General features: G+C 43.7%; 1 protein-coding gene across 1 annotated transcript in view; it reads right to left on the reverse strand.

Moving 5' to 3' along the window:
* Positions 1 to 23,168: 23,168 nt before the first annotated feature.
* TMC2 (transmembrane channel like 2) overlaps positions 23,169 to 27,031 on the reverse strand; it is a 54,095-nt gene continuing 50,232 nt past the window's right edge. The window contains exons 19-20 of the mRNA XM_054019266.1: positions 26,005 to 26,125; positions 23,169 to 23,401 (exon numbers count right to left, since the gene is read on the reverse strand). Coding sequence (XP_053875241.1) covers positions 23,169 to 23,401; positions 26,005 to 26,125 — 354 coding nt within the window. The remainder of the gene's footprint in view (positions 23,402 to 26,004; positions 26,126 to 27,031) is intronic.

The following is a 27,031-nucleotide window of genomic DNA, read 5'->3' on the forward strand; positions in this document are numbered from 1 at the left end:
GAAGCCATTTCCTGCTAAGTTGAATAATTTCAAGAGACAATTTACAGGGCTGGTGAGCCATGAATTAATAGTGGAAGTAACCAGGTTGATTGTCTCTAGATTATTTTTGAGTCAAACTAAGGAGTGAAGACAGAAGTTCACTGGCTGTCAGTACTAAAAGCCTATATTCACATTTAACTGGCCATAGCATCTAAACTCCATAGCTGGTAGGATGGGGGCTGTTGAATCCCAGACAGATGGAAAGCTGAAGTGATACAAAAATAAGCTGGTGTGCATTTGTCTCCCATCATATAGGTGTAACTCCTTAATCACAAATAATGGATGATAGCAGTAAAGGGGATATATCCATGCATGTTGCACAAACTACCACCTCAGACCACTTCCTGAATGCATCCATGAATCTCATCAATTGCATATTAAAATTGTGCTGGGAGTTAGATATTTAAGACCTGATGCTAAGGAGAGCTGAAAATTGTATCTAAACACACACACTGGGAAGAGCTTGTGCCCCTTTGTTATACATTTACATGCCCAACAGTGAAACCTGCTCCTGAAACAAGTGCAGGTTTTAACTTAGGTAGCATTCAGCTTTCTCACTGTGGGGGCATTGATCCAAGCTGTGTTGTATCTTAAGCATAATATTGTTGGGGAGGGGTGGTGGTGGGAATGGAAGGATGTTTTGAGTGAATCTGAAAGGGCTGAAGATCAACTTTGAAGCAGGTGACCCCACCAGCCTTTTAATTTCACATACAACCATTTTAGCAAGAGTACAGACAAGTCTATGCATAGTTCTTGTCTAGTGGCTGTAAAGCTGTTTATATGGAGCTGTGCTGCTGATGATTTTAGGTGCTCTGATAAACCAATGAGTGTCTTTGTTTAGAATGGATTATGCACTAGAGCCACCAAGCTTGTGAGGTTGTAGTGCACGATGATTTGATGTATGGAATTCTGTCAAGCCAAGCATCAGTGTTATCAACAATGTTCAAGGTATGAAGACCTCCAGGAAGTTGTCATTTTGCAGTCCTCAACAATATGATCATGGTTTGTGGATCCCCACGTTGACATAGTGGACTGTCTCTAAAATGCCACCACAATTCTGCTACAACACAATGTCTGGTATGAAACCAGTTCAGAAGGCTCCATTGCCTTTGTGGTAAATCAAACCAGAGCTGAAAGCGAGAATTTGCCCCTTTCTCTGTGGACCATGAAGCTCATCACGGCCTCTATTGTAAATCCCTCACCTGATAGTTTTGATAATGTTGGGATGTAATACTTAGTTTAAGGTAGGAATGAGGTAGTTTTAACTGCCATTGAAGTTTTACATATACACACAGTTGCACTTTTTAAAACCAACTGATTGAGGGGATGATGCACATTCAAAACTTTGCAGCTTGGGAGGGTTTTTTGTTCCTATCAGCTAGATCAAGGCTCCCCTACTGCAGGAAAATTACATATAAACTAAACAATGTACATTTCCTTTTCATTTTAATGTAAACAGTTGTAATAGAAATCCCTACCCACTATTCACTCAAATTCAAGATCTTTGAAACAAGATGGTTCTAAAACTTTTTTAAAGTTGAGAGCAAAATGTATTCAAAGAGGGAGAACACCATATATTAATGTACAATGTATAAACACCATGTTGTTCAACATGCATTGACTTTAAAACAATCATTCAACTTTGAATACTTTTTTCAATTTTTAGTGTAAAATATGAATGTGCTAAGTAAAGACACCTCTATTCTCTAATTTTTATTTACAGTATTTGATTTTCTAATAACACTAAGGCTATGGGTACTCGCCTGATCTAGTAAATATCTTCACTTTTTTTTTGAAAAATAAATATCCATGTCAGATTAAAATAGTGTGGGTCATTTTATACTGTTGTAAATGGTGGACTGTGTATGTTGTGCTTGGTTATCTTGAAGTGAAACACACCATTGTACTTGTGAGAAACAAGCAGTCTTCAATTTTCTATACTCCAGCATATACAGCTCAAAAGTTATACATCTTTTACTTAGATTACATAAATCAGTTGGAGTTAGAGATTAGATTGGAGCTGTGCCTGTGGCCTACCCACAGTTGGGGAACCCCAGAGTTGGATTATTTTCCTTGATTTGTGCAAGACCACTAGGGGGTGCTGTTGCACCTAGTCTGTTTAGGAGTCCAGCAGTGCAACACAGTGGAAAAACAAGTGCTTGACAGGAGTTCCTGGGTGGAAGAGACTGGGATTCAACTGGTTCAGTCAGTGGCAGATTTTGTGCACAGCTTTATTTTCACACCCCAGCCAAGAAAAAACAAACTCACTCTCTCCCCCTCATGCCACCATTTTTCATTTTTTTTCTTCATCCTTCTATAAAAATAGGAAATAAATGAAAATAAAGTGAGGTACTTTGGGGCAGGGAGTTGGGGAGCATGGTTCAGGCTCTGGGCTGGGGCAAAGGGTTGAGGTGTGGGAGAGGGCAAGGAGTGCAGGGTCTAGGCTGGGTCAGTGGGGTGGCACGGCTCCCAAAGTGACCAACACACACACCCCCAAGGGAAGAGAGGGGGTCTCTGTGCTGCTGCCTGCAGGCACCGTCCCCACAGCTCGCATTGGCTGCAGTTCCTGGCCAATGGGAGCTGCAGAGTCAGCACTCTGGTCGGGGGGCAACGTGGAGACATTCTCTCTCCCCCTCTTCCCCCCCCGAGGGGTGGCATGGTCAGGGTCAGCCTTGGTGCTGCTGCTGGCATGTCTCTGCACACCCCTTAGGGGAATGGGGGCAGCAGGTCTTCATGTGCTGCCTGGGGCAGGGGCAGCACGTGGATCTGCCTCTCCCTTACCAGGGGCACACAGAGATGTGCCAGCAGCCAGCTACTTCTGGGCATGCTGTTGGGCCACCAGCCACAGAGTGCAGGCAGCCTGCCTGCCTAAGCCCTCTGTGCTGCTGGCCAAGACTCGGGGGCAGGTTGTCAGATGAGATTTGTCCTGCATTTTGGGGGTACTCCTGTCACCGCACTGTTGGTTTCATGGTAAATCTGCCTCTGGGTTCAGTAAGGGCCTGATAAGACTCCCCTCCTCCAAGAGACTATCACCCATCCTCAAACCTGCCATTCTCCAAGCAGTACTGAAGAAACCATTATTAACTATTGTATAACTGTTAGCTATTTGAGAAGCTGGAAAGACAGGCTTCAGTCCCAGCTTGTCAGCCTTCTGGCCCCTTTCAGTCAGGGCTATAGACAGCACTTGGCTCTGGCAGCTGACCTGTCTGCAGGCTAGAGTACATCAGTAATCCTCCTAATGGACTTGTCACGTTTTATACTATTGACTTTCATATAATCCTGTTTTACCTCCAAGAGATTGAAAAGAAACACCCTGAAAAATTTCAGGTCTTTTCTTTCACTGAAAACCCTGACAGTTGCTTTGGGCAACTGATTCTCCACCTCAAACACTCTCACTTCACAATGTTCAGTCCTCCCCTCATCTTAACATCTCTGAAACCATTGGGAGCGCTGGTGAGAATATGGCATAAAGTTCCATCAGTAAGTAGATTACACCCAGCTCTGCATCTTTATCAAATGTAAAGAGTACCATCTCCCAGTAGAACCCCCATCCTGATAAAAGGCATCTCAGTGGATACTGTAATTTATTTAACTGCAGATGCTACTCTGGCTAGACACATTTTGAATATTAAACTTTCTCAATGTTCTGCTGTAAAATTTACCTTGTTTTTTTCCATTATAGAGGACACATGGGTGGTCATTGGCCTTAGAAATTGAAGAGAGCCTTTGACACTTCCATTCCTAATTTAAGCCACCCTTGGTTCTCTCTAATCTCTGGGAGAAAGTGGAACCTACAAAGGGTTGATAACAAGCACGGCAGCTTTGTTTCAAGCATTCCCAGATTCAGTTTTCAAGTTCCTTGTAGCCATAGTACTCACAAGCTGAGGTGGAAAGTCCTTGAAGCAGAAGGTCTCTGGTGACATTTCCATCAGGTTGAGCACAGTGGTTTGCTACCTGGATTGATTGGCACCATCTGTCTGCCTTGCATTTCAGGCCCTGTTTACTCTTCTCTGGTTCCTCCAAAACGGTTGCTTTGGGCCCTGTTTGAAAACATACTTTTTCTTGTTGACTCAGTTTTTTCCCCCTTTAATTTAGCTCCTCCTTTGTACTTTCTAGTCTCAGCTTCCCCAGCACAATCACTGCTGTTTTGTTTTGTTTTCCCTCTCCCAGTCCGACCGTCTACCTTCCTTTGTTCTCTTTTGCCTTGGGTGATCAGAACAATTTCCCTGCGTGGGAAGCTTATCCTTCCCTCAGCTTGCCCTGCTGGTATTAAAAAAAAAAACCAGGAGTTTTTAGACGTTGACTGTGGCTCTTACTGAATCATAGAAATGCAGGGCTGGTAGGGACCTTGAGAAGTCATCTAGTCCATTCGCCAATGCTGAGACAGGACCCCTAGACCAGGGGTTCTCAACCTTTTTCTTTCTGAGTCTTTCCTCTCCCCCCCCATGCTATAAAACCTCCATGGCCCCCCTGTGTCAGAACAACTGATTTTCTGCATATTAAAGCCAGGGCCAGTGTTAGGAGGTAGCAAGCAGGACAATTGCCTGGGGCCCCATGTCACAAGGAGCCCCATCTCACAAGGAACCCCATGAAGCTAAGCCGCTCAGGCTTCAGCCCCATGCAGTGGGGCTTTGGCTTTCTACCCTGGGCCCCAGTGAGTCTGATGCTGGCCCTGCTTGATAGACCCCCTTGAAACCTGCTCACAGCCCCCCAAGGGCCCGGGACCCCTGGTTCAGAACCACTGCCCTTGACAATCCCTGATAGGTATTTATCTAACCTATTCTTAAAAACCCTCCAATGATGGGGATTCCACAAACCTTGCTAACCTATTGCAGTACTTACCAAGCCTTATAGTTAGAAAACTCATCCTGCTGACTGTCCCCAGAGGTGTCACCCCTCTCCTTTATATCAACGGAGGGGAAGGAGATCATTGTTCCCTTTGTAAATTAAGGGAGAGCATTAGTCAGGACTGTAGGCTCCTCTTCGGCCTGCTTGTCCACTCATAAGACACAGGCCCTTTAGGCTCCTTTCCACTGTAACTAAGGGGAAGGAAAGATGAAAATGACTGGTTGTGAGTGAAAGAGAAGGGAGGGGGGGAAATAAGAGAAGGAAAAAAAAAAGAGACATATTGCTGTAACAGGTCCTGAGTTTTCATTCTGGAAGGGGAGGGGATGTCAGGGGAAAGAGTGAGGTGGCTTCATTGGGGCAGAATAAAGGAGCAGCATCTTTTCCTTCTCGCAGCTGCCAAAATCCTCTTTTGTATAGTGCTATCTGGTTTTTCCCCAGAAACTCAGGTGACTACAGCCTGCAGTTAAGCTTTAATTTAGGCCTTACCATCTACAAGTAAATAGCCTTCATTCACAGTGCAGTTAGGGCAGTAGGTCTCAAACTTTTTTTACTGGAGACCTCTTTCACACAGCAAGCCTCTGAGTGTGACCCCCTCCCCCCTTATAAATTAAACACACTTTTAAATATATTTAACACCCATTATAAATGCTAGAGGCAAGCAGAGTTTGGGGTGGAGCTTGACAGCTCACAACCAGGGCCGATGACCGGGGGAAAGCTGGTACAAATTCCCGGGGCCCCGTGGTCCGGAAGGGGACCTGGCTTCCCCACCTCTCGTCGGCCCTGTTTAGCTGGTCTGTCCTTGCTGGGGGGCCCGAACCTGCTCTCGGCGGCCCTGCTCACGACCCCCCATGTAATAATCTTGCAACCCCCTGAGGGGTCCCAACCCCCAGTTTGAGAACCCCTGAGTTAGGGTCTAGTCCTCCCTGCAGGTTCCTTTAAAGCCTTTTTTTTTCCTTCTTCTTCTGTGTGTTTGGGTGCAGCCATTTACCTCTCTCCAGGTGCTATACACTGGGTGTAGCTCTTCAGCCCCTCCCTTAGGTGTGGCTTTTCTCCCAAGTGGGAAGAGAGCTGGCAGGTAGAAGTTAGGAGTGGAATGTTTTGCTGGATCCAGAAATGTCCTTTTCTCCATCTAACTTGGCTTCTGGTAGTCCCAGAACTGATGTACTAGCTTGTTATTCTAATATAGCCACAGGGAGTGGTGATTCTCTAGCTTGTTAGCTAAACTAGGTGAGCTAAAGATTCCTTGTTTGGACATTGTAGGCAGCCAAATATGCTCCACCAGCTCATTTTGAGAGTTTGGGATCTCCAGCAACCAGTATTGCCAATCCCAAGTGTTGAAAAAACAGGAATTGGGCCTCAAAAGATCAGGAGATTTTTAAAAAAATAGAATACATTTTGGATCTAGTTTATTAATCTTCTGGGGTGGTTTTGAGCCTTCAGGTCAAGTCACATTGTTAAGCTTTTCTCTGCAGCCATCAAGGTTACACACCTTTTTTTTTTTTTTTTTTTTTTTTAATGAAAGCAGAGATTCTCACCTAATCACATGAGCTTGGGCTGGGCCTTTAAGAAAAAAAAATCAAATATCATGAGACCCAATATAATTGTGAGAATTTGCAGCTAAGCTACAGTTCTATGGAGTGGGTGCACTGGAATTCAGTTCCTGTGAGGCTACAATATGTAGTATGGGTTAGCTCTCTGGATGACTGTCGCACCTTAGAATCTGGTGGTAGCAGACAGTATGACTCCTGCAACAGAAGAAGCACCCACGGGTGATAGGTAAGTAGTGGGTCTTTGCATCTGTTTTAATTTATATTTTATTTTAAAATTTATATATATTTGAGGAATAGTTGATTGGCCTTCTTTATAGCATTCACTTTTATCTCCCTCGCTGAATACTATCCAGAAGAAATCCTGTTACTGCAGATAAGTTAGGAAGGGTTCTTCATGTGTATGTGTAACACAGCTAGTTTGTGTTGATGAACTAGTGCTAGTTTGGGACAAGAATGCTACTTTGTTGAAGATAGTCTTGGTTTAGGGATTGTTTCTGGGGCAAATGATTGGGGGCTGTTCCACAGCGAAGGAAAGCGAATCTCTGACTACTGGGGGGAGGGTGGAGTCCCGGCTTTGGACAGAAGGGTACCTGTTCCCTAAAGGTACGTAGTCACACTGGGACAGAGGGAAAAATCTAGAGACCAGGAGTGGTAATTGTAGGGAACTGATTATGACAATGCCTCTTATAGCACCTCTTGATCTTTTCTAAACCAACTAGTTCTATGGCCTTATCTGGACTCTCCTGCTCTGTACAATATCTCAGATTGGTTCTGTTGCCCTTTTTTTGCTCCTCTCCTACCCTGCTCTGTCTTTCTGAGATATGGTGACCAAAAATGAACTTGGTGTTTAAGATGCAGGATGATTTATGATGTATTTTCTGCATTGTAGTCTCCTTAATATAGCCTAATACTCAATTTCCCTCCCCACTCTCCCCAGCGCTATCTCTCTGCTTAGGAACCATTCAGATTTTAAAGGGTATGGTACTTTCCTGAAGACTGTTTTATCATCATCATTAGTTAAGGCTTAGTGACTCCTGAGAGATGATGGAAGAGTGCCATGTTTAAGGACTTGCCTATAACTGACACATTAAAAATGCAAATAGGATGTGATTTACCAATGAAATCAGTCTCATGGGGTCCCTGGAGCTGGCAAAAGAGGGAGTCCTTGATGTATGGTGCTCTTTTCACTAAAAACGCTAAAGGGACAAAAAGGCTTCTCATCACAATGGGATTTGGGGATAAGTTGCCCATGTGTCACCAGCCAGAAAGCACACTGTAAAACAAAGAAGGGTCCAGTCGGTTTCTCAGTTTTCACACAAGGTCTCCTGTCAGTAAAAGCTGGTGTTCAGCATGGAGCCTTCATCAAAGCTTTCTGAATTGGCACTGCCAGGTGAAGGCCGACATACTGTGTTTGGTAGGCAGTGCCATACCTGTGGAGGCCTAGCAGGGCGAGCACTGGACTGGGAGTTAGCGAGACCTGGGTTCTATTCCCAGAACTTCTATTGGCCTGCTGTGAGCAAGCCACTCACCTTTCTGTTCCTCAATTTACCCATCTGTAAATTAGGGATAATGATGCGAACTTCCTTTGTAAAACCCTTTGAGATTTACTGATGAAAAGCCATATAAGAGCTATATATATTTTTTTTTTCCCCAGTATTGTGAGGGGAGTGTATTTGAGGAATGGGTCCAAGACTATTCTTCTTTGAAAAAATCACTTCTCTGGTATTTTTTCTCCCCCTTTCCATTTGTTTCTTTCTATTCTCTCTATTTCTCTTCCTATAAGATCCTGCAGCAGGCCTTCCTGCCTCAGCTCTCCAGACTCTAGTGAACTGATATACTTGCCCTCACTCATTTTGTACCCCAGACACTGCCCCTATAGGAGAAGGAAAACCTACCACACCAGTGAGGTCCCCCAAACATAGGAGTCAGGAATCCAAGTCTTTAAGATGTAGCTTTAAAAAAGTTCTCCCTTCACCCAGATTCTTTACAGACCCTGGATGGGCTCAGCTTCTTTGCTCTCAACAGCCCCTATGTGCTAATTGTGAACAGCTCCATACATGTGGCCAGCTGTCTCCTGATTTCAGCCCTGGGAGGGCGTTCTTACAGTGTGTGAGCTCAGAGTATCTGAGCAAGATCTCTAGCTAAGCAGAAGTACCTGGAATGGTGGTAAGGGGCAGGGGCCATGCAGATGGGGTGGTGGCAAAAGGGCAGTTTGTCCCAGGCCTGTCATTTGAGAGGGCCCCCAAACTGAGTGGCAGTGTAAGCTGGCATAAAGGAGTCTCAGCACCTGGCGTGGCCTGAACGCTTCTTTATTGTGACGGCGGGTGGCCAGGCCGAATATGAGTGAGTGGCAGGGTGACCCGGTGTGCAGGATTGCAACTCTACTCAGGTTTGGCCCGGTAGTTCCTCCGTCACCAGCCAGGCCAAATTTGATTGATTTGAGTGATTGGTGCAGTGACCCACCCCATCCACTATTCCAGGTTGCAACTCCTGGAACCAGGCCCAGCTCCACAGCCCCCTACCCTGCCAGGACACGAGCTACCACCGTGGGGAGAGCTTGCTTTCTAACACACACCCCTTCCCTGGCCTCACCTGGGTGGGGGGTGGGAGCGCCTCCATAACTTTTGTGCGGCCCTGTCTACAGCCTAGAAAGGAGCCATGCAACATGCAAACAGTTTTTGTTCCTCCTGAGTACAGTAGACGGTCTCCTTAGAGATGCGTTGAGCTTCAGGCTGATAACTCAGGTAGCTGGTGAATAGCCCTCCCTGCCAGCTCTCATTAGAAATACAGTGTAAGCCCTTTCTTGTCCTTGGCAGTCTCTTTAATGTAGTGGGTAGGTGGGGGAAAATCATTATTTTAAATACGTTTTGTTTTAAAAGGCTGCAGTTGTACACATCTTATTTTCAGCTCTAAGGGTGAGGCCCAAATGCCTTCGGAAATAGGTATTATTGTGCTATCTGTAGATGGTTTGTGAAGACAGATGTCTTAGTGCTGGCTCTGTTCCAGCTACAATTAACCCATGGAAGAGACCGATTCTAAACCCATTTAGTAAATGAGCCGTGACTAAGAGGAGTAGAGGCTGCAGTGGGTCAGGCTGGGTCTATATTTGGAAGCGAGATATTCAAGCAACATCCACTTGCTGCAGGAAGCCGTGCTTGTGGCTTAGTTCTGCACTGATTCAGAAGGAGGAGTACCTGCTGCGAACATCCCAGCATAGTGCTAGGGCACTGGTTCCCAAACTTTAACAACCTGTGAACCCCTTTCACTAAAATGTCAAGTCTCGCGAACCCCCTCCTAAAGATGAATATTTCCAGGGATTTTCTCCTTTACTTGAGTAAAAATTATAAAAGCAGTGATCTTGGAAATATAAAATTGGTTTTACCACATGATTAGTGCACATTATTTATTATTATTTATCATTGCAGTATTTTTATTACATTATGAAAACAGCAACACTCTTCCAAGATCTCACTTTCGTAGCTTGTATCACTTTGAATAAGCCTGTTATAAGACAAGGCTCCTATGTTTCATCAAGGAGTATCAGATGTGAAACAGCATGAAGGTATTTAAGAAGCCAACTCAAAGAGTTCTCCTACACAACATTCAGGTCTTGAGCAGTCCAGGCAAACAACGCACATTACAACAAAGCATAAACTTGTTCTTCATAATAATTTTAAAAACAATACTAGCTGCCTATTTAATTTTAGAAATAGCAAAAAATATCCACCTCCCTTTCCATTTGTTATAAGGAGTCTTGAAATTTCAATCCCCTCAGTGTGATAGAGATACGTGCTGTGATCTGCTTAGCTCTTGGAAGTCCAGGGGCTCCGGGCTGCTGGCCCCGTGCTGCCCAGGGTCCCTAGGGACAGCTCTGTCCGCCATTAGGGAATTTTTTCCTGAGAACCTGCTGTAACATTGTGCGAACCCCCAGGGGTTCATGAACCCCAGTTGTTTGAGAACCACTGTGCTAGGCGATACTGTGATGCTGGTGAAGGATGTTTTTAGGGAGAAATGTAAAATTGGAGGGCCTGTCTCCGAGTATTCTTTAAAGAGGCTGTGGTACTTTCTGTTAGAGTTGTGGGGTTAACTCTTCTTTTCCAGCAAAATTCGAGCTTGAGTAACTTTATTCTGCCTACCTGAAATTCCCCTGCATTTCCAGTTTGGTATGGCTTTCTTTTTCTGGTCTAAAGTGCATTGTAATGGTGCTTCATGGTGGTATGCAACTGCTGTGTTCCACCCCAGAAGTGGCATCGTTTAAATTTTGGTTCTGTGATGGAAGGGAAAATCTTCAGTAGTTCTTTATAGATACTAGTAAATATTGTAAAAGGTGTGAATGGTGTGGGGAGATATAAAATTTCAGAAGTTTAAATTAAGTCCTAGTTAATGTGTGGCCCCCCCAGAAAGGAGTAGAACATTTGTTTTGCCCTCTTTGCTATGCTTAGCATCATCACAAGATTAAGGCAGCACACAGAAGCATTGAGCACGAGTGCCCTTTCACAGCTTTCCATCACTGCACTCTGCTACAGGCACCGATCCTCCAAGTCTTTACTCTTGCAGGCAATCCTATGGACTCCACTGGTTCTACCCAGGTAAATGTTTCAGGATCAGGCCCTTATATAGTATGCAGTAGAAGAAAATGGAGACTAACAGTCAGCTCCCAAGCAGCCTGTAAGACCCCCTGCTTATGGTCAAGCATTTTCTCAGGCACTCTGTGGAGGATGCCCTGTAATTCATCTCTAACTCCTTCCCAAAGGCATAACCACATTCTCTCCAAAGAGGAGAAGCACCTGCACTGAGCCAGCATTAAAATATGGCAATATGGTTTATACACTCTATTCAGAAGGGCATGGTTTCCCCTGGCCTTCCCCTCACTCATTCATTTGAACAGAGCTTTGTACTTTTTCTCCTTCCCTCTCCCCACATGAGGTGATACTGGGGGATCTGTGACTCTCCACTTGTAAAAGTATAGCCAGTTAAGTCCATTGATTAACATAACTTGGGTGGGGGCTTTGCTGAAATGCTTTGTGTGGCTACTGTAAGTACACATGGAAATATAGGCTAGTAGTGGTTAAAGTATGAGCTCGTGATGGGAGCGCTGCAAAATCATTCCCAGCTCTGTTTCAGGCTTGCTCGGTGATCCTGGGAAAACTGCTTAGCCTCTGCTTTGGTTTCCTCATCTGTAAAAGTAGTCTTATTAAATCAGTAGGAATTTTGCTTGAGTAAAGACTGGGATTTGGCCCACTGGGTGTTGAATTTCAGCTCTCACTGCTTTGCATTATATTTTTTTTATCAGATAAACCGTCATGTTTAAGATGTAGTACTGTATATGGTCCACCTGGAAATCCTGTGCACCATTTCTAAATGTTCCTAAGACAAGCTGTCAGATGAGCATTATTCAGTGGAAAGGATGGTGCTTCTGAACTCCTTTGATTGAATTATCTGTATAATCTATGAGGTTTGAACAACACCAAGGCAAATACATGTGGTCCCAAACACTGGCATTCTGCCAAGACGCTGGGCTAAAGATTCAGTATCTGTAGTTTTATTCAGATCTGCCTGCCAGCTAGAAGTCAATTGCAATCTGTAAGGCACTGCCAACAGTGCTATGGTGCTATTGTCAAGACATTGCTAGCAGCTAACCTTTCCCTGATAAGTAATGGTGTTTCACAACAGTAATGTACATTGTTTATGTTCAGCAGTTGAAGCATACTTCCTTAGTGCTGTATACTATGGTGCCTGTGTCCTATCTCTGAATGCTAATCATCCCAGGAGGAGAAAGAATGATTATAATAGCCCCAGTCTGTGTTTAAATGCCAGTAGCTCATTCTTATCCCATGCTCTCCATCAGCACAATAGTGCACACTGGTTTATTAAAAAACACTCTACTTTGTTATTCTGAAATTTGAGGGCACCAAATCTTTTTATGTCCCCAAGACACTACTGTGAGATCTTTCTGTTTTTCCTTCAAACTGTTTTTGTTTTCAGAATTCTGCTCAGATAAGTTTCTTGTCCTGCAATGTATTTGACTTATATTGTGTAAGATTCATCCTCAAACAATTTGGTTCATTTATTTATTCTTATTGATTTGCATTATGGTAGCACCCACAGGCTTCAACCAAGATCAGAGACCCATTGTGCTAGGCTCCTTATATGCACTTGAAGTAAGAGACAGCTAATGCCCCAAAGATAGATAGAATTTTGTCCTCTTCTCTTTTATAAGATTACCCTTGTCGCCTGATCGTCCACCTATATGGCCACTAGTACTGGCAGAAAGGATCTAATGCTAAATCAGTTTAGAAACATTCTACTTGTCTATCCACCCAGGTGAGAAATTTCTCTTCCCCTCCTCCCCCTCCCCCCACTAGGGTGACCAGATGCCCCGATTTTATAGGGACAGTCCCGATTTTTTTGGAGCTTTTTCTTACATAGGCACCTATTACCCCCCACCCTCGTCCCAATTTTTCACACTTGCTGTCTGGTCACCCTACCCTCCGCCCCACCACTGGGGACCTCCATGGGTAAGTAGAATGTTAACTTTTTCATTATTACTATCAATCATAGCAAAGGTTGGTGACTAGATTTGTGGGATGATTTTTCTAAGGTGCTGAGCAGCTGAGCTCCTCTCAGAAAATCATAACCGTATTGCAAGGCTGCATTAAAAGAGAGATCCTAATTTATACATGCATATTTTGCCATCAGAAGGGACAGCCTTCCTCTACCTTCAAGGCTCTTCATTTACTTTCAGATTTCCTCTTTTCTTTTCTTTTCTTTTCTTTTCTTTTTGTGAGGGTAGCCTGTTTAAAGCATAACACCAGTTGATGAGGATAACATGATGGCCATAGGTGAGATGTTCTAGTACATCATGACCAGTAGAGGGCAGTGGTACATATACTGTCTTCCCACAATGAATGCATTTATTTTATTAGAACTGGTAGGAAATCAACTCTTTTTTTTTTTTTTTTTTTTTTTTAAGTTGAAAAATTTCTGCTATCTTTCATCATAAAACCGACATATTCCCTGACCAATACTAATACATTAAAGGATAAATACATTAAAGATTGTGAAGTGCTTTGAGATTTATTAATGAAAAGCAAAATATACGATCTAGGTATTTATTTATTATATTACATACCTGCATTATTTAACTGCGTGAATCATCTTAGGGTGCAGTGTCTATAAAAGATACAATTTAGGGAAAAATGCAAACATGTTTTGGTGTCGCACCTTTTACTGGAATATCCTCGTTTGTAGCCCTCAGAAGCAAGATTTCCATTCTCTTTTTTGGGAACTCTGCTTCCCCACCCCCAAAAAAGAGGTGTTCAAGCAATATGATCAATGCATTTTTTTCTGTCCAATATTTTAATATAAACATCCCAAGAGCTACAGCACGTCTGTGTCTGTATTGCTGTATTAGTGCAATCTCCTTTCCCTTTTATATTCAGGTGGCATTTACATTGTTTACGAGGTTTGGGTATATCAATGTGCTCCATTTACTGTATAAAATGTTTTATTATAAAAGCAGTTGCTCTCTGACTGGATGTTTATGGCCCCTAGTATATACTTTATGAATCAGTTATATAGCCCTTCATATACTGAAGACCATAAACCTCTACTTAGACAGTGAATTATTTACTACACATACCATAAAAATAACCTTTCATCTGTGAAGCGCTCCTTAATTAGAACAATGACGTGTTTGTGTAAAGGTATTAATAAACAGCATTGCTTTGTGGGGAAAACATGCCTATTTAGGATGCTTCAGAAGCAGTCATTCCCCAATAAAATGTGCTAATAGCCTATTCAGCCCTACTGCATTTTAATTAAGATCTTGCTATCACTTACTTCATTGCACTTTCAGCATACCTGATCTTTGATGCTTGGTTATTTTTCACCGACCTACAGACAGGCCAGATGGTGGAGCTGTCTAGCCAAATCTATATCTTTTTCCTTTTTAGCTCAGCTCAGTTGCTTTCCACCCACCCATGCTATCTGCCTGAAGAGATCTAATTTAACATTGGCATCTTCTTTGAACACTGTTCTGTTGATACCTAGCTCCTTTGAAAAACCTACTCTAACCGTTACTCCTTCTGGGGCTGCTTCAAGCCTCCAAAAGTTATCATGGTTTGTAACTCTTGTATCCTGCAGTTATTTCCTAGTAAGCTTCCTCCCCCCCCCCCTACCAAAAAATATAACTATTACAAGTCCAGTCCAAGTCTTTCCAATAATCTCTTTCTCAAGCCCTATAATTGACTTTCAGCCATGTATTGAATTCCGGCCTGCTATGCTTACCACTCATTTCCCAGGGAAAACATTTCATTATTAATAATAATTCATATTATAATAGTGCATAAGGCCCCAAACAGGGATTAAGGGTCCCATTGTGCCAGGCCCTTTCAAACATATGCTGAAAAGAATTTGCAAGCTAGGTCACACTTGCTGCTGCTTGACTCGATGAAAATTGACTCTCTCTCTCTCGCTCTCTCTCTTTTTCATACTCCGTGATTACCTTTTTAACCTGTAGTTTTTAATACCTAAATCTCTTGCCTTCCTGTCATCCATAATCCTTTTTTCCCCTTGCTAGCCCCATCCTTCAATTGTTCCTTTTCAGTTTTCCCACAGGACCTCAGCATTAGGTCTTTTGTCATCATGATACTTCCATTTTCCATAATTTCTGAGGTCTCTCATCTACTGGCTTGTATTTAACACTGTATTTAATGCTAGGGTTACAGCTTGTATACAAGTAAAATATAAACTGTTATATAAAAACAGAAAAATAATTCTCTAGGGCCCCTTGAATGCAATGATAGAGAGATTTCTGTCTCCATTAAGCACAGAGGCTCTAGGCCACTCCCCACAGTTTGTAAACAATCGCCCCTTGCCAGGAGCCAGGGGATCCACAGCTGGTGGGTGCTGCTCAGCCCACTCAGGCACCTGACTCTGCACTGTGGGAGCTGGGGTGCTGGCTGGCTGCCCAGCAGCCCTCCCTGCCTTGCTCCCTGAGCCAGGCCACTCTGCATGGCCGGGCACCCCACAGGCAGGGTGGGTAGCACAGCTCTAAGCTACGACCCTGATGTGCTCTTGCCTTTTACTTGTCGCCCCTGCGGAGCAGCACCAGAGCCATGAGCACCAGGGCAGCAGCAAGTGAGCGCCTTGGGGAGCATCTCATGGCGGCCAGGCTCCGCGGGCAGGGGCCAGCTCCAGGGAGCCTTGCCAGTTTGTGACGGGCTCCTTCAGGGAAGAGGCAAGAGCGCGTCGGGGTGCAGTTTAGAGCTGTGCCATGTGCCCTGCCTGAGGCGTGCCCGACCATGCAGAGGCGGCCTGGTTCGGGGAGCAGGGTAGGGAGGGCTGCCAGGTAGCCAGCCAGCACTCCCGCTCCCACAGCACTTAGAGCCAGGGGCCCAAGTGGGCCGGGCAGCTCCCACCAGGTTCCAATCTGCTGGCTCCTGGTAGCAAACTGTGGGTTGTGCCCTTCTAGGTGAGGCGCGCCACTTAGTTTAAAAACCTCCATATTGAATGGAAGGCAGAAGAAATTGGGGGTGTGGGGGGATGTGTTTTTTCTGCCCTGCTTGCCCTGCCCTGGTTACAGCCCTGCAAAAGATGATTAAGGCCAAAGTTTTTAGAAATGTCCACTAACTTTGTTGTGAGGCACCTCGCTACCAGCTGCGCTCAGTGTGCAGTAGTCTTGTCTGTACCTACCAGGGGTCGGCTCCCTGACACTCCCAGCCACAGGCAACACTAGCGATAGGCATGCTCCAACTGCCAAGACCTCCCCCTGTGGTGTCCAGTCCCTTAACCACTGGATATTCACAGGGATTTCACTTTTGGCACTGTACCTTTTAATTTCTGTTTAGCTAACTTCCTCACTTTTTGTGTAGTTCCCCCCTTCTGAAGTTAAATGTTACAGTGGTAGGCTGCTGTGGTGGTGTTACCCTCCACCCCCTATAGGGATGTTAAATTGTTTTATGTTATGGTCACTATTACTAAGCAGTTCTGCTATATTCACCTGTTGGACCAGATCCTGTGCTCCACTAAATCAAGAATTGCCTCTCTTGTGGGTTCCAGGACTAGCTGCTCCAAGAAGTGGTCATTAATAGTGTCTAGAAACGTTATCTCTGCATCCTGTCCTGAGGTGACATGTACCTAGTCACTATGGGGATAGTTGAAATTCCCCATTATTATTAAGTGTTTTATTTTTATAGCTTCTCTAATCACCCTGAGCATTTCATAGTCACTATCACCATCCTGGTCAGGTGGTCAGTAATATATCCCTAGAGCTATTTTCTTATTATTCGAGCATGGAATCACTATCCATAGAGCAGTGGTTCTTAACCTTTACTTTGGTTCTCAAAATATGTTCTCGCATCCCTTATCAAAAATAAAAATGTTCTTGCACCCCTTAAACCTAGATATATTTTTGTTTGTATATTACAGTAATCATTAAATGGATAATGTTAATAAATACATAGGTTTGATGAAACAAAATAGTTGTACTTATGTGCCTGTGCTTAATTTGTGTTTCCAGTGATTTACCTTCTAAAAATATCTGGCATGTCTCGCACCCCCAGAAAGGGCATCTTGCACCCGCAGGGTGTGGGTGCACCCCAGGTTAAGAACCACTGCCATAGAGATTCTAGGATACAGTTTGGTTCATTTAAGATTTTTACTTCATTTCACTCTACACACTCTTTCACATATAATCCCGCTCCCCCACCAGCATGACCTATTCTGTCCTTCTGATATATTTTGTACCCTGGTATTACTGTGTCCCAGCACTGTTTAGCATTTATTGTTATACCTATTGAAATAATGTATGCGTGCATATATCACACAACATAGGAAAACATACAAAGACACTCTCAAAGTAATAATCAGTCACATACCAAAAATTCCGTGGAGTCAACACTTATTTCAGTTTCAGCATAAATCAGGGAGGTAAGATGCAAATAGATGAGAGGGGGAGAATGGTTTTAGTCCTACTCTTCTTTCTTTAGTTTACTTTAATTATCTCCACCATCCCTTCTTGGACTGAGATGTTTGTTTTACACACATACATGTGCATGTGTGTGATATATATTACACACACGCACACACACACACTCTTTCATAAAGAAAGATCTAGATGTGTGTATGAAATTAAACACATTTGAGTCCAAGAAGGGATTGAGCGAGAGAATTTAAATGAGCTAAAGAAAGAAGACTAAATTTTCCTTTTCTTCTTCTCTGACTGAACATTTACTTCCCCAATTTGTATTGGTCTGCTCCCATAAAATATTATTTCCAGAAGTTTCTGAAATTTGTCAGATCGTTGTTCAGATGCTATCTCAGCACCTCAAAAGAAGCAGTTTCTTCCATGTACTGGATCCAATCTCTTATTTTGGTGCAGTCGGGATCATGCTACCTACAATAACCTCTCTGCATGAGACCTAATGCAATCCATTTTTCTGGCTGAATGTGGCAAATCATCTTATGGGGCATCTTGGCAGTGTGATGCATAATGTAACTGCACACATTGGACAGCTCCAAGGTTTTAGAGGAAACCTTCACCACCATTTCATCTTATTCTAATTGGCAGAAAGAAGAGTAGGGAGAAAGTTGGTTCGTGCGACTGAGAACTGATGGGGCGGGAGGGGAATCTGTAAACAAATAAAACCCTACAGATATTAGAAGGGCATTATAGGGCACAGGGTTGGGTTGACGTGTTTTATTTACAGTACATCTGTTTAATTTAAATATTTCAGACCACATTATTGGAAGAGGCTGAATAGCAGAGATTATAGTGTGATCTAGAAAGACTTGAGTCACGTGGCTCTGCCTTTTGATTTAAGAAATAGCGAATGTTGTTAAATTCACTTCTACCCCATATAACGCGACCCGATGTAACACAAATTTGGATATAACGCGGTAAAGAGGTGCTCCGGGGGGCAGGGCTGCGCATTCCGGTGGATCAAAGCAAATTCGATATAACGCGGTTTCACCTATAACGCAGTAAGATTTTTTTTGGCTCCCGAGGACAGCGTTATATCGGGGTAGAGGTGTATATACAAATGCGAAATAACGAGTCGGGGCATATAGATGAAAACGGGGTAACACCTGCCAAAGGCCAAGCTCCTGCAGCATATAAACAAGGGACAAAAAAAAGTGGACATAGTTAGAGAGAATTCCCTGAAGCTTTCAGTCCAGAGACCAGCCAGCATTGCAGGATGCTCTGCCAGAGGAATGCAGCGTGAATCAAAGCAAGGGATGCTAGCACTCTTTCAAGCACTGGTTCAAATACCCATTGACCACTCTTTCTCATGCCTGTCACTACTCAGAAGGAATAGAGTTGCTCTGAAGGGACATAGTCTAGATATTCAGTGAAGTTGACTGTGAAGGTCTAAGTCTGACCTGCATCAGTGGTAGCAGAGCATAGGACTCCACTTGATTTATTGTCGTCGATAGGACAAATACTGTGCCAGCAACATTGGAGTCTCTCTTGTGAATGCCCTCATATATTCTATCTGTGTCTCTCTCTTGCGTACATTTATTTACTCCTCCTCCTCCTTCTGATATTCCACTTACACTGCCAGCAGTGAGTTCCATTTTATTGGGGCAGTTTCTGACCCAGGCAAAATACATTTTTTCTTTTAATAAGCAACGCAACCCATCTCTCTCTCTCCCACCAAAAAGCAGCATGTTGCAGATTCAGCTGAACCAGGCTAGTCTCAAGCTCAAAGTTTTTATGGCCAGCTAGCTCACCGTGGGGAAACCTTGATAAGGAAAGGAAGTGGCATGGACACCAGGGACTTGATTTAAAGCCCACTGAAGTAAATAGAACAACTTTTTTTCTTTTTCTTTTTTTTCCTAAGGTTCAGGCAAATTCCTTCCTTTCCCCAGCACTTTTCTCTGAGCACTGGCAGTAGGAAGTATTAGGAGACGGCTTGGAGTGTTGAGCCCAGTTCTGCAGACCTGAGTGGTTTAGAGCACTTCAGCTAAGGTTTGAATAACCATCCCAATGTCTGAGTGCTTATCTGAGTCAGGCCACTAACCCTTTTAATAAAAACAGCAGTTAAAGCATTTCATCATTTTCAAAGCACCTGATTCACATTAACTAATTTAATCTTTTGAGGTTTGCCCATCACTAATTGATCAATATCTTTAGCACAGAGCCTTCAGGCTGTACTGGATGCATTAGCTGTTCAGTGACTGCAGCAAACGCAAGCAGTCTCTTAATCTGATTCTAAACTGGGCCATTTATTTCATCTCCCCATTTGGAAAGCCCTTTTAAAAATAACCAAGTTTATTGAACAAAAAATAATTTAGTTTTAAATCTACTTGCCATTTATGCAAATACCACTTGGAGGTTAAACAGCAAATAATTAGACCCTTCTGCAGAGTTTGGATTAGTCCCCATTTGTATATTCTTAGTGATGGCAATAAATGCTTGACTAAAAATCCAACACGGATTCCTTCCCCCTGCCCTGGTATTTGTTGAAAAATCAAATCCATCCCAAGCCTCCACGAAGCTCACTCTATGCAGAAAAAACACTCAGTGGTGTGTGACCAGATAGCTCCCACTGCATCTCACTTTCCCAACCAATTAGGAAAAAATTCAGCATTTGAATTTTGCATGTTCACTTTTGCCAACAGCTCACAATGCCGAATTCAGAGAGGACGTTGGAAAAACAAACAAACATCAAAATTTGTTGGTATTCTTCTCCTCCTTGTCCCTTGCCTCCAGCCTTCCTTTAATCAGTCTACTGAACTACCAAACCTCTGGGTGCAGTGGAATGGGGGTTACACTGCAGAAAATGCTTGTTTCCCAGATGAACTAGGGTGACCACTCGCATTTCAAGGAAATAAAAGGGCAACTGTGTGAAAGGTATGAGGACAAAATTGATTTTTCAAGGGACATTTGTCTGTATGATTTTTATTCATGGTAAAAATTGCACTTAGTGAGAATTCAAACACTTAGTATCATATAGCGTACTTTGCTGAAATATGGGACAAAATGAATTCTCTGATCATTAACATGGGATATTAGGCTCAAAATAAAGGATTTTGTTTAAATATGGATGAGATGCACATATTAATGTGTGTGTGTGTGTGTGCGCACACGCATACAGTCAATATTACCTTTGTGGTTGGTGCTGTGATATGAAGACCCCACTTCTCCAAAGCAGACAAGCATCTTTTCACTGCATAATGGGAGAATAAGTGGGAGGTTACTTCTATGCCATATTTTGGAATTGCTTTGGAGGAAAGGTCTCAGTCTTGTGGTGAGGACTAAACAGTCTCCTTTGGTCAGAAATGACAAGATTTTAATTTTCACATTATTTTATGCTTTGCAAGAAGAGAGACATAAGTATTGCACCCCTTTAAACATTGACAGTATGGTGTCTGCTAGCTTATGGTAACCTAAAACACTTATTCAAAACAGTGAACCAAATTCATACCTCGCCATCCCGTCCTCAATCTTCCTTATACATCAAATGGGGCTTCTACTAAAGGGGGAGTGAGACGCTAATCCATCTTTTTCCCTTTGTGGGTCACCTGTATTGAGAGTTGTTACCACCCAAGAGGAGCTTAGGTTTTGGACTGAAAATCAGGCTAACAAATTAACCCTAAAACATCCTAATTCAGATTAGGTGGGCTGTTTGCAGGTCTGCTAAATGTGACCGATTCCTCCTGTGGACTTCGGTGGAAACAGGATTAGGTCCATAAGGTTCAGAATTCAATTTTGTTTTGTTCTTAACTGGGGCATTTGTGAGAGTTTTAGATGCATTTAGGTGTTCATGATTGAGCCTTTTTTCTTCTGACTGTTGCAGCTGTCACTGTGCTCTTTAAGCATTTTCTTTTGGCTCTATTCTGCACTTAGCTAATTGGGTATCTCTGCAGACTTTGTGCAGTAGGAAAGGCTCACCATGCTGCTTTGCGATTGGTGGTGTTGTGACAATGGGGCGAAAGAAGATTTTTCATCAACATTGTATCAGAGCAACTTGCTTCAAAGAGCTCCGAGCGAGTTAGCGATCCGATTTTCAGCAAACAGCCTCCCACTTCCTAGGGAAAGGCACAGTGCTGTTGGGAGACTGTAATCTGTCCGCCATCACAATGTATTTGGGGACGGCAAAACTGACTTACTTGCTTCTTGCTACTCTTTGCCTTAGATAATCACCATTTCTGAAAAATAATGGATTTGCTATTCCGTCTGGAAACTGCCCCTGCCCATGGAGCAAGACTGCCAGGAGATGCTCCCCAAGGCACTCGCTTGCCACTGCACTGGTGGTCCTGGCTCTGCTGCTGTTCCTTAGCCTGGAGGCGATACATGGGGCGGTCACCTGCCTCCCCACTTTCAAGAGTTACTCTTTGTCTCTGGGCTGAGGAGCAATAGCAGAGCCAGGACAAGGGGGTGCAGGGGAGGCCTTTAAGCCTGAGCCTTTCTGATGATTCAAGTGTAAAACTTGCAGCAAGAAATGTTAGGATTCTATTGTTACTCAGAAGCATGGGTTTATTTTCTACAGGATTTAAACAACAACACACAGAGAGCCCTCTCTGCACAGCCAGCGGCGGCTCTGTGTATTTTGCTGCCCCAAGCACGGCAGTCAGGCGGCTTTTGGCGGCGTGCCTGCGGGAGGTCCGCCGTCCTGTGCCTTCGGCGTACCCGCCGCGGGACCAGCGGACCTCCCGCAGGCATGCCGCCGAAGGCAGCCTGACTTCCGCCCTCACGGCGACCAACAGGCCACCCCCTGCGGCTTGCTGCCCCAGGCACGCGCTTGGAGTGCTGGTACCTGGAGCCACCCCTGTGCACAGCTAGACTGCCTGAATCACAGGCTGGGATGGGATTCTGTAAGCCCAGTAGCAGCACAGCAGGCATGCAAGTATATGACACATCAACCACCAAATCTAGGGAACTTCTAGTTCTGGTGGATCATGGTCTAGCTGACCCCGAAATGGCCACTGGCATTTCTGATTAAACAAAAAAAATAAAGCTGACTGTTTTTGAAACCAGCCAGGATACTTCCAGTCTCCCAAACATCTTGGGTTAGTCCACCTCTGCCTTTCCTCCACGTGAGAAGTGAAGCTGCCCATTTGCAGTTGCAAATTGCAAGCACAGCGTGTGATAAGACTGTGAAAGAGGAGCAGAGAGGGAACGCTGGTGGTGGGAAATAGGGTGTAAACTGAGCAGAGAGCTGGAAGAATGAAAACCAAAAGGAATACAGGGTGGAGCAGGGAGAGGAGGGGCCAGGGGGTGGGAGATGGGGAGAAACTGTACTAGATAAAATACTGTACACAGGACACCCTCTTGCGCCAATTTGACTTTTGCAAGATTTTTCTTTCTTTACCATGAACTTCTCTATAGTTAGAAAGACATTGTTCTTTTTTTGTTTCAGAACTGAACCGCTCTGGGGGAGGGGAATTTTGATTTAAATAACAAGGGGAGAAGTTAAAACCCCTACTAGGTCTACAAACTGAAAGTCGGTCAAGAGACGAGCAAATATCAAACGCCAAAAGATGTACCCACAATGCAGGTGATATTGGCCCTGGGGATAGGTACCAGCCACGCAAGAATTATCAATACTGTCTGCCTCAAATATGCTACCTGATTATTAAATAAAGCTGGTTGGAGACTGATCATTAAATGTTGGCTCCATATGCAATAATTTCTGAATAAGACTAGAATTGTTTGAATAACATGCCTGATATAATGGAAATAAACAATACACCTATACCCCAAACAAAACTACATTAGATGTTTTAATGCGGCTGCCCCCTGCTCATTCCAGGGTACGGTCCCTGCTGGTAAGCCCCGGGTTTTGATTGTCTATGGTGAGATGCCCTTAAACTAGGCCTCGGCGGTCGTGTTATCGTCACACAAGGTGGTGGTGCCAGCATTTCTCCTCTCCCAGAGCTGGTAAGGTTGCTGTTTCTTGCCATACTTCCTTCTTTCCCTGCAGGGCTGTTTCTTCTGGTAGAGTCTGATTTGTTCTCTTGTATTAATTAAAAAAAAAAAAGATTATAAACACAAGCCAAGATGATTAAAATCATTTCATTTAAAGCAAACACTCCTTCCTCACCTTCCTCAATAGTTGCTCCTGCCATCTCCCTATTTATACACAATAAACCTATCTGTATGCACTTGTGTTCTTGTAGAAGTCTACACTGAGAAACCAAAAGTGCAGATGTTAGCACCCATATTCCGGCCAAGATCCAGTTTAGGTACCTACAGCCTGTCTGCCCAAGTTCCTTTTGCAGTTTTATTTTGACAGTTATAAAAGGCAATAGTTCCAGTGTCCTTACTTCATCATAAATAATACACCTCTACCTTTGTGCTTATTATGCACTTGTAATATTGGGTTTTTATCTATTTTCATTAACATCCACAACGTGCAAGGTACTTTCCTAACCTAAATAAAGACACAATCCCTCCTCTAAGGAAGGATGTATATCAAACTGATTGAGAAATTTCAAATTCAGTAGGACAGAAGTGTGTGTGTGTGTTTGGGGGAGATCCAAGAGATGCTAAGGTGTTTAACTGTAACCACCAGCAAAAGTTAAAATGATCAATAGCATCAACCTTCTTTATGCACTGTCACTCCATTCAGTTTCATCAAGAGTTACTCAGCTTGGCATAGGACCTCTTTTTAGCAGTTTTAAAACATGTTTCCACTTCAAATTTCACCTGACACGATAAATAGAGATTGGGCCTGAATCAAAACCCTCAATCCAAACTCTCCAAAATATTGGGCAACTCCAGATCAAAGCATTGTAATTTCAGGCCCATCCTCTGTATTAAGACTCATTTGTACTTCTTCAGAATGAGCTGTGTTATGCCATGTATAGGAATAGCTGGCTGTATGCATAGGCTTAGCTTGCTCTGCTGGCACACTTCCAGGCAGTATGATGGAGATTGGATGCTTTTTCTAAAAGATATGCTCTAATTCAATGAATTCCTATGGCCTGTGTTATACAGGAGGTCAGACGACATGGTGACAGTGGTCCCTTCTGGCCTTACAATCTGTGTTTTAAGTCCTCAATAAGTAATATTGCATTCCATGGTTCTATTCCATAGAAGTAACTTCTTTTGCCAACAACCCACATTTAGAAACTCTTCTCACCCATCCAGATTTGATTCCTAATTCTGCTTTTACTGCCCAGTCTGAGAGGAGCTGGGATTGCTGTGGAGTCGTCAAACTGCTGCCCAGTGGGAACATCTTGTATCAGTAGCATCGCAATAATAACTTCCCTTTGGGAAGCTGTGTTGAAAGGATTCCTCTGCAGTTCTCCCCAGGCACTGGGCTAAGGTGAGGGATTCCAAGACCTTTCTTAAGGCTTTCTCTACACTGCCACTTTTGTCGGGAAAACTTGTGTTGGTCATGGGTGTGGAAAAAATACACCCCGGCCAACATAAGTTTCACTGGCAAAAGCGCTGGTGTGGACAGCGCTATGCTGGCAGAAGAGCCTCTCCTGCTGACATAGCTACCGCCGCTTGCTGGGGGGTGGTTTAATTATGCTGACAGGAGAGTTCTCTCCCACTGGCATAGAGCGGCTACATGGGAGACCTTTCAGCTATAGCGGTACAGCTGTGCCACTGTAAGGTCCATAGTGTAGACATAGCCTAAGGTTGCACAGGATATGCCCATTTAAAAATATACTTCTTTATTCCTCCAGTATTGCAGGGAAACTTAGACAAAATCTGCCCTTAGTTATGCTCATCCAACCTCCTTGCACTAGTGTGTCTGAGGACAGAATTCAGCTCAATTTCTTTATGTTCACAGCCATTCCATGGTAAAAATTGTGACCGATGGCAATTTCCAGCAATAGCCGGGACAAACCTCATTGAATTAAGTTTAAGTATTTTAGGAGTCCATTTTTATGTGGCATTGTAGGGTTGTATGTAACGTTTCTCGGAGACTGACTCATGTAAACCTTGGGGAAATGTTAGGGACAATATGTGTGAAGTGGATTTCCTAGGAAGTACTGGGGAGGAGGGGATTGCAGCTTCCCACCAACTAGCTCAGCCTTTTGCAGCTTTACTTCCAGGCATGACATTTTGTCTACTGATCACTTGTTACAGGAGCACAGTTCAAAGACACAAACTAGATTCTCCAGGCCCCAACAGACAGAGGAAGGACTTTTGAATCAATAGCCTGAGTTTAAACTAACACAGGGCCGGCCCCAATCCTTCGGGAAGGTCTGGAAGGACTGATGGAGATTGCGGGGGGAGGGAGATGATTTCTAGTAAGGTGGTTTTTGATGTTTTCTCTGTAACGCACCTAACTCTGCAATGCTTCTACCTTGCTTAGAAAAATCTGTGTGATAGTGTAACTGCCCACAGTTACGCTATCAGTCTCTGCCTAAGCAGACCTGCTTGCTTTCTCTTCAATCTGTCTCTTGCTGGGAATAACACCGTGCAGGCAGGGAACTGTTCAGCTTGGAGATACCTGGTCACAAGGGGAGAGAGATGCATGTCTCTCTCAAAAGCGGCAGCAGCCAGGGGAGCCTGAGAGTGGGTGTTCTTGCTGGACCACTGAGGGGAAATATATGTGCAGTTGCCCTGAACTGTGACAAAAATCTCTCTAATATGTTTTACCTTCTGTTGGTTTGGGCTGACTCACGCTCTTTGCACTTGGAACCAGCAAGTCGTCTAAGTCTTGCATTGCAGAACTAGTAGTAGGTTTGTTGTTCCTCTTGTTTTTCTCCTCGTCGCGTTGCTGCACAAATGAAAGTGGTTAGATTTCATTTGCAGTTGGAGACGTGATTTGTGAAATAGCTGCTTGGTGTCATGCGTTTCCTGAGGGGGAGTTACCTATGCACGAAGAGAGGTCTCTGTCTCTCTGTCTTTCTTTCATGGCCCTTTCTGTACTGATTCATGATCACTTGTCCCGCTATGGAGTTGATTTGTGTAGCTTTAAGGAGCTCATGTACCTCTAAAGGCCACATACAGTGTATCTGAGGTTTGGTCCATATCATATTTGAGAAATTATATAGACACATATAGCTTGTATTTTAAGCCATGGGCACAGCTGAAGTTGACATTTAGCCTTAATTTCTGGAGGCTGCTGATTCCTGAGTGCTCATACTCTCACCCTTAATGTTACATCAATCCCTAGGTGTATTTCTTGGAATATATCTTATGTGGCATCAATTTTTATTCTTCTTCTGACTAAGATTCTGTGTTGTACCAGTAAAATGGCAGATACAGCCTCTTGGCAGGGCTAGACTCTAATTCTGGGTCTTAAGAAACCCAGGTTCTATTCCTAGCTCTGCTCATGGCCTGCTGGATGACCATGGCTAAGTCACTTCACTGCTCTGTACTTCAGTTTGCCTTTCTGTAAAATGGAGCTAACGATACTGACCTCCTTTTGTAAAGTGCTTGGAGAGCAACAGGTCAAAGGTGCTATATAACAAAGACCTAGGTGTCATTGGTCTTGTTAGCAAGTCTGTTTGTTTGCTTTGTAATTTTTATAAAGCCTACATGTTACGTTGGTAGCACTTTATCTACCTTGGCGAATCTCTGCCTCCTTTTGGCATTCACTATACTAACATTAATCACACTGAATTATTTGGGCATTGAATTTATTATGTGGGCATAATATGCAGTTCTGGGGAAATTTCAT

Source organism: Malaclemys terrapin, chromosome 2, assembly GCF_027887155.1.
Source record: "Malaclemys terrapin pileata isolate rMalTer1 chromosome 2, rMalTer1.hap1, whole genome shotgun sequence".
Taxonomy (NCBI): Eukaryota; Metazoa; Chordata; order Testudines; family Emydidae; genus Malaclemys; species Malaclemys terrapin.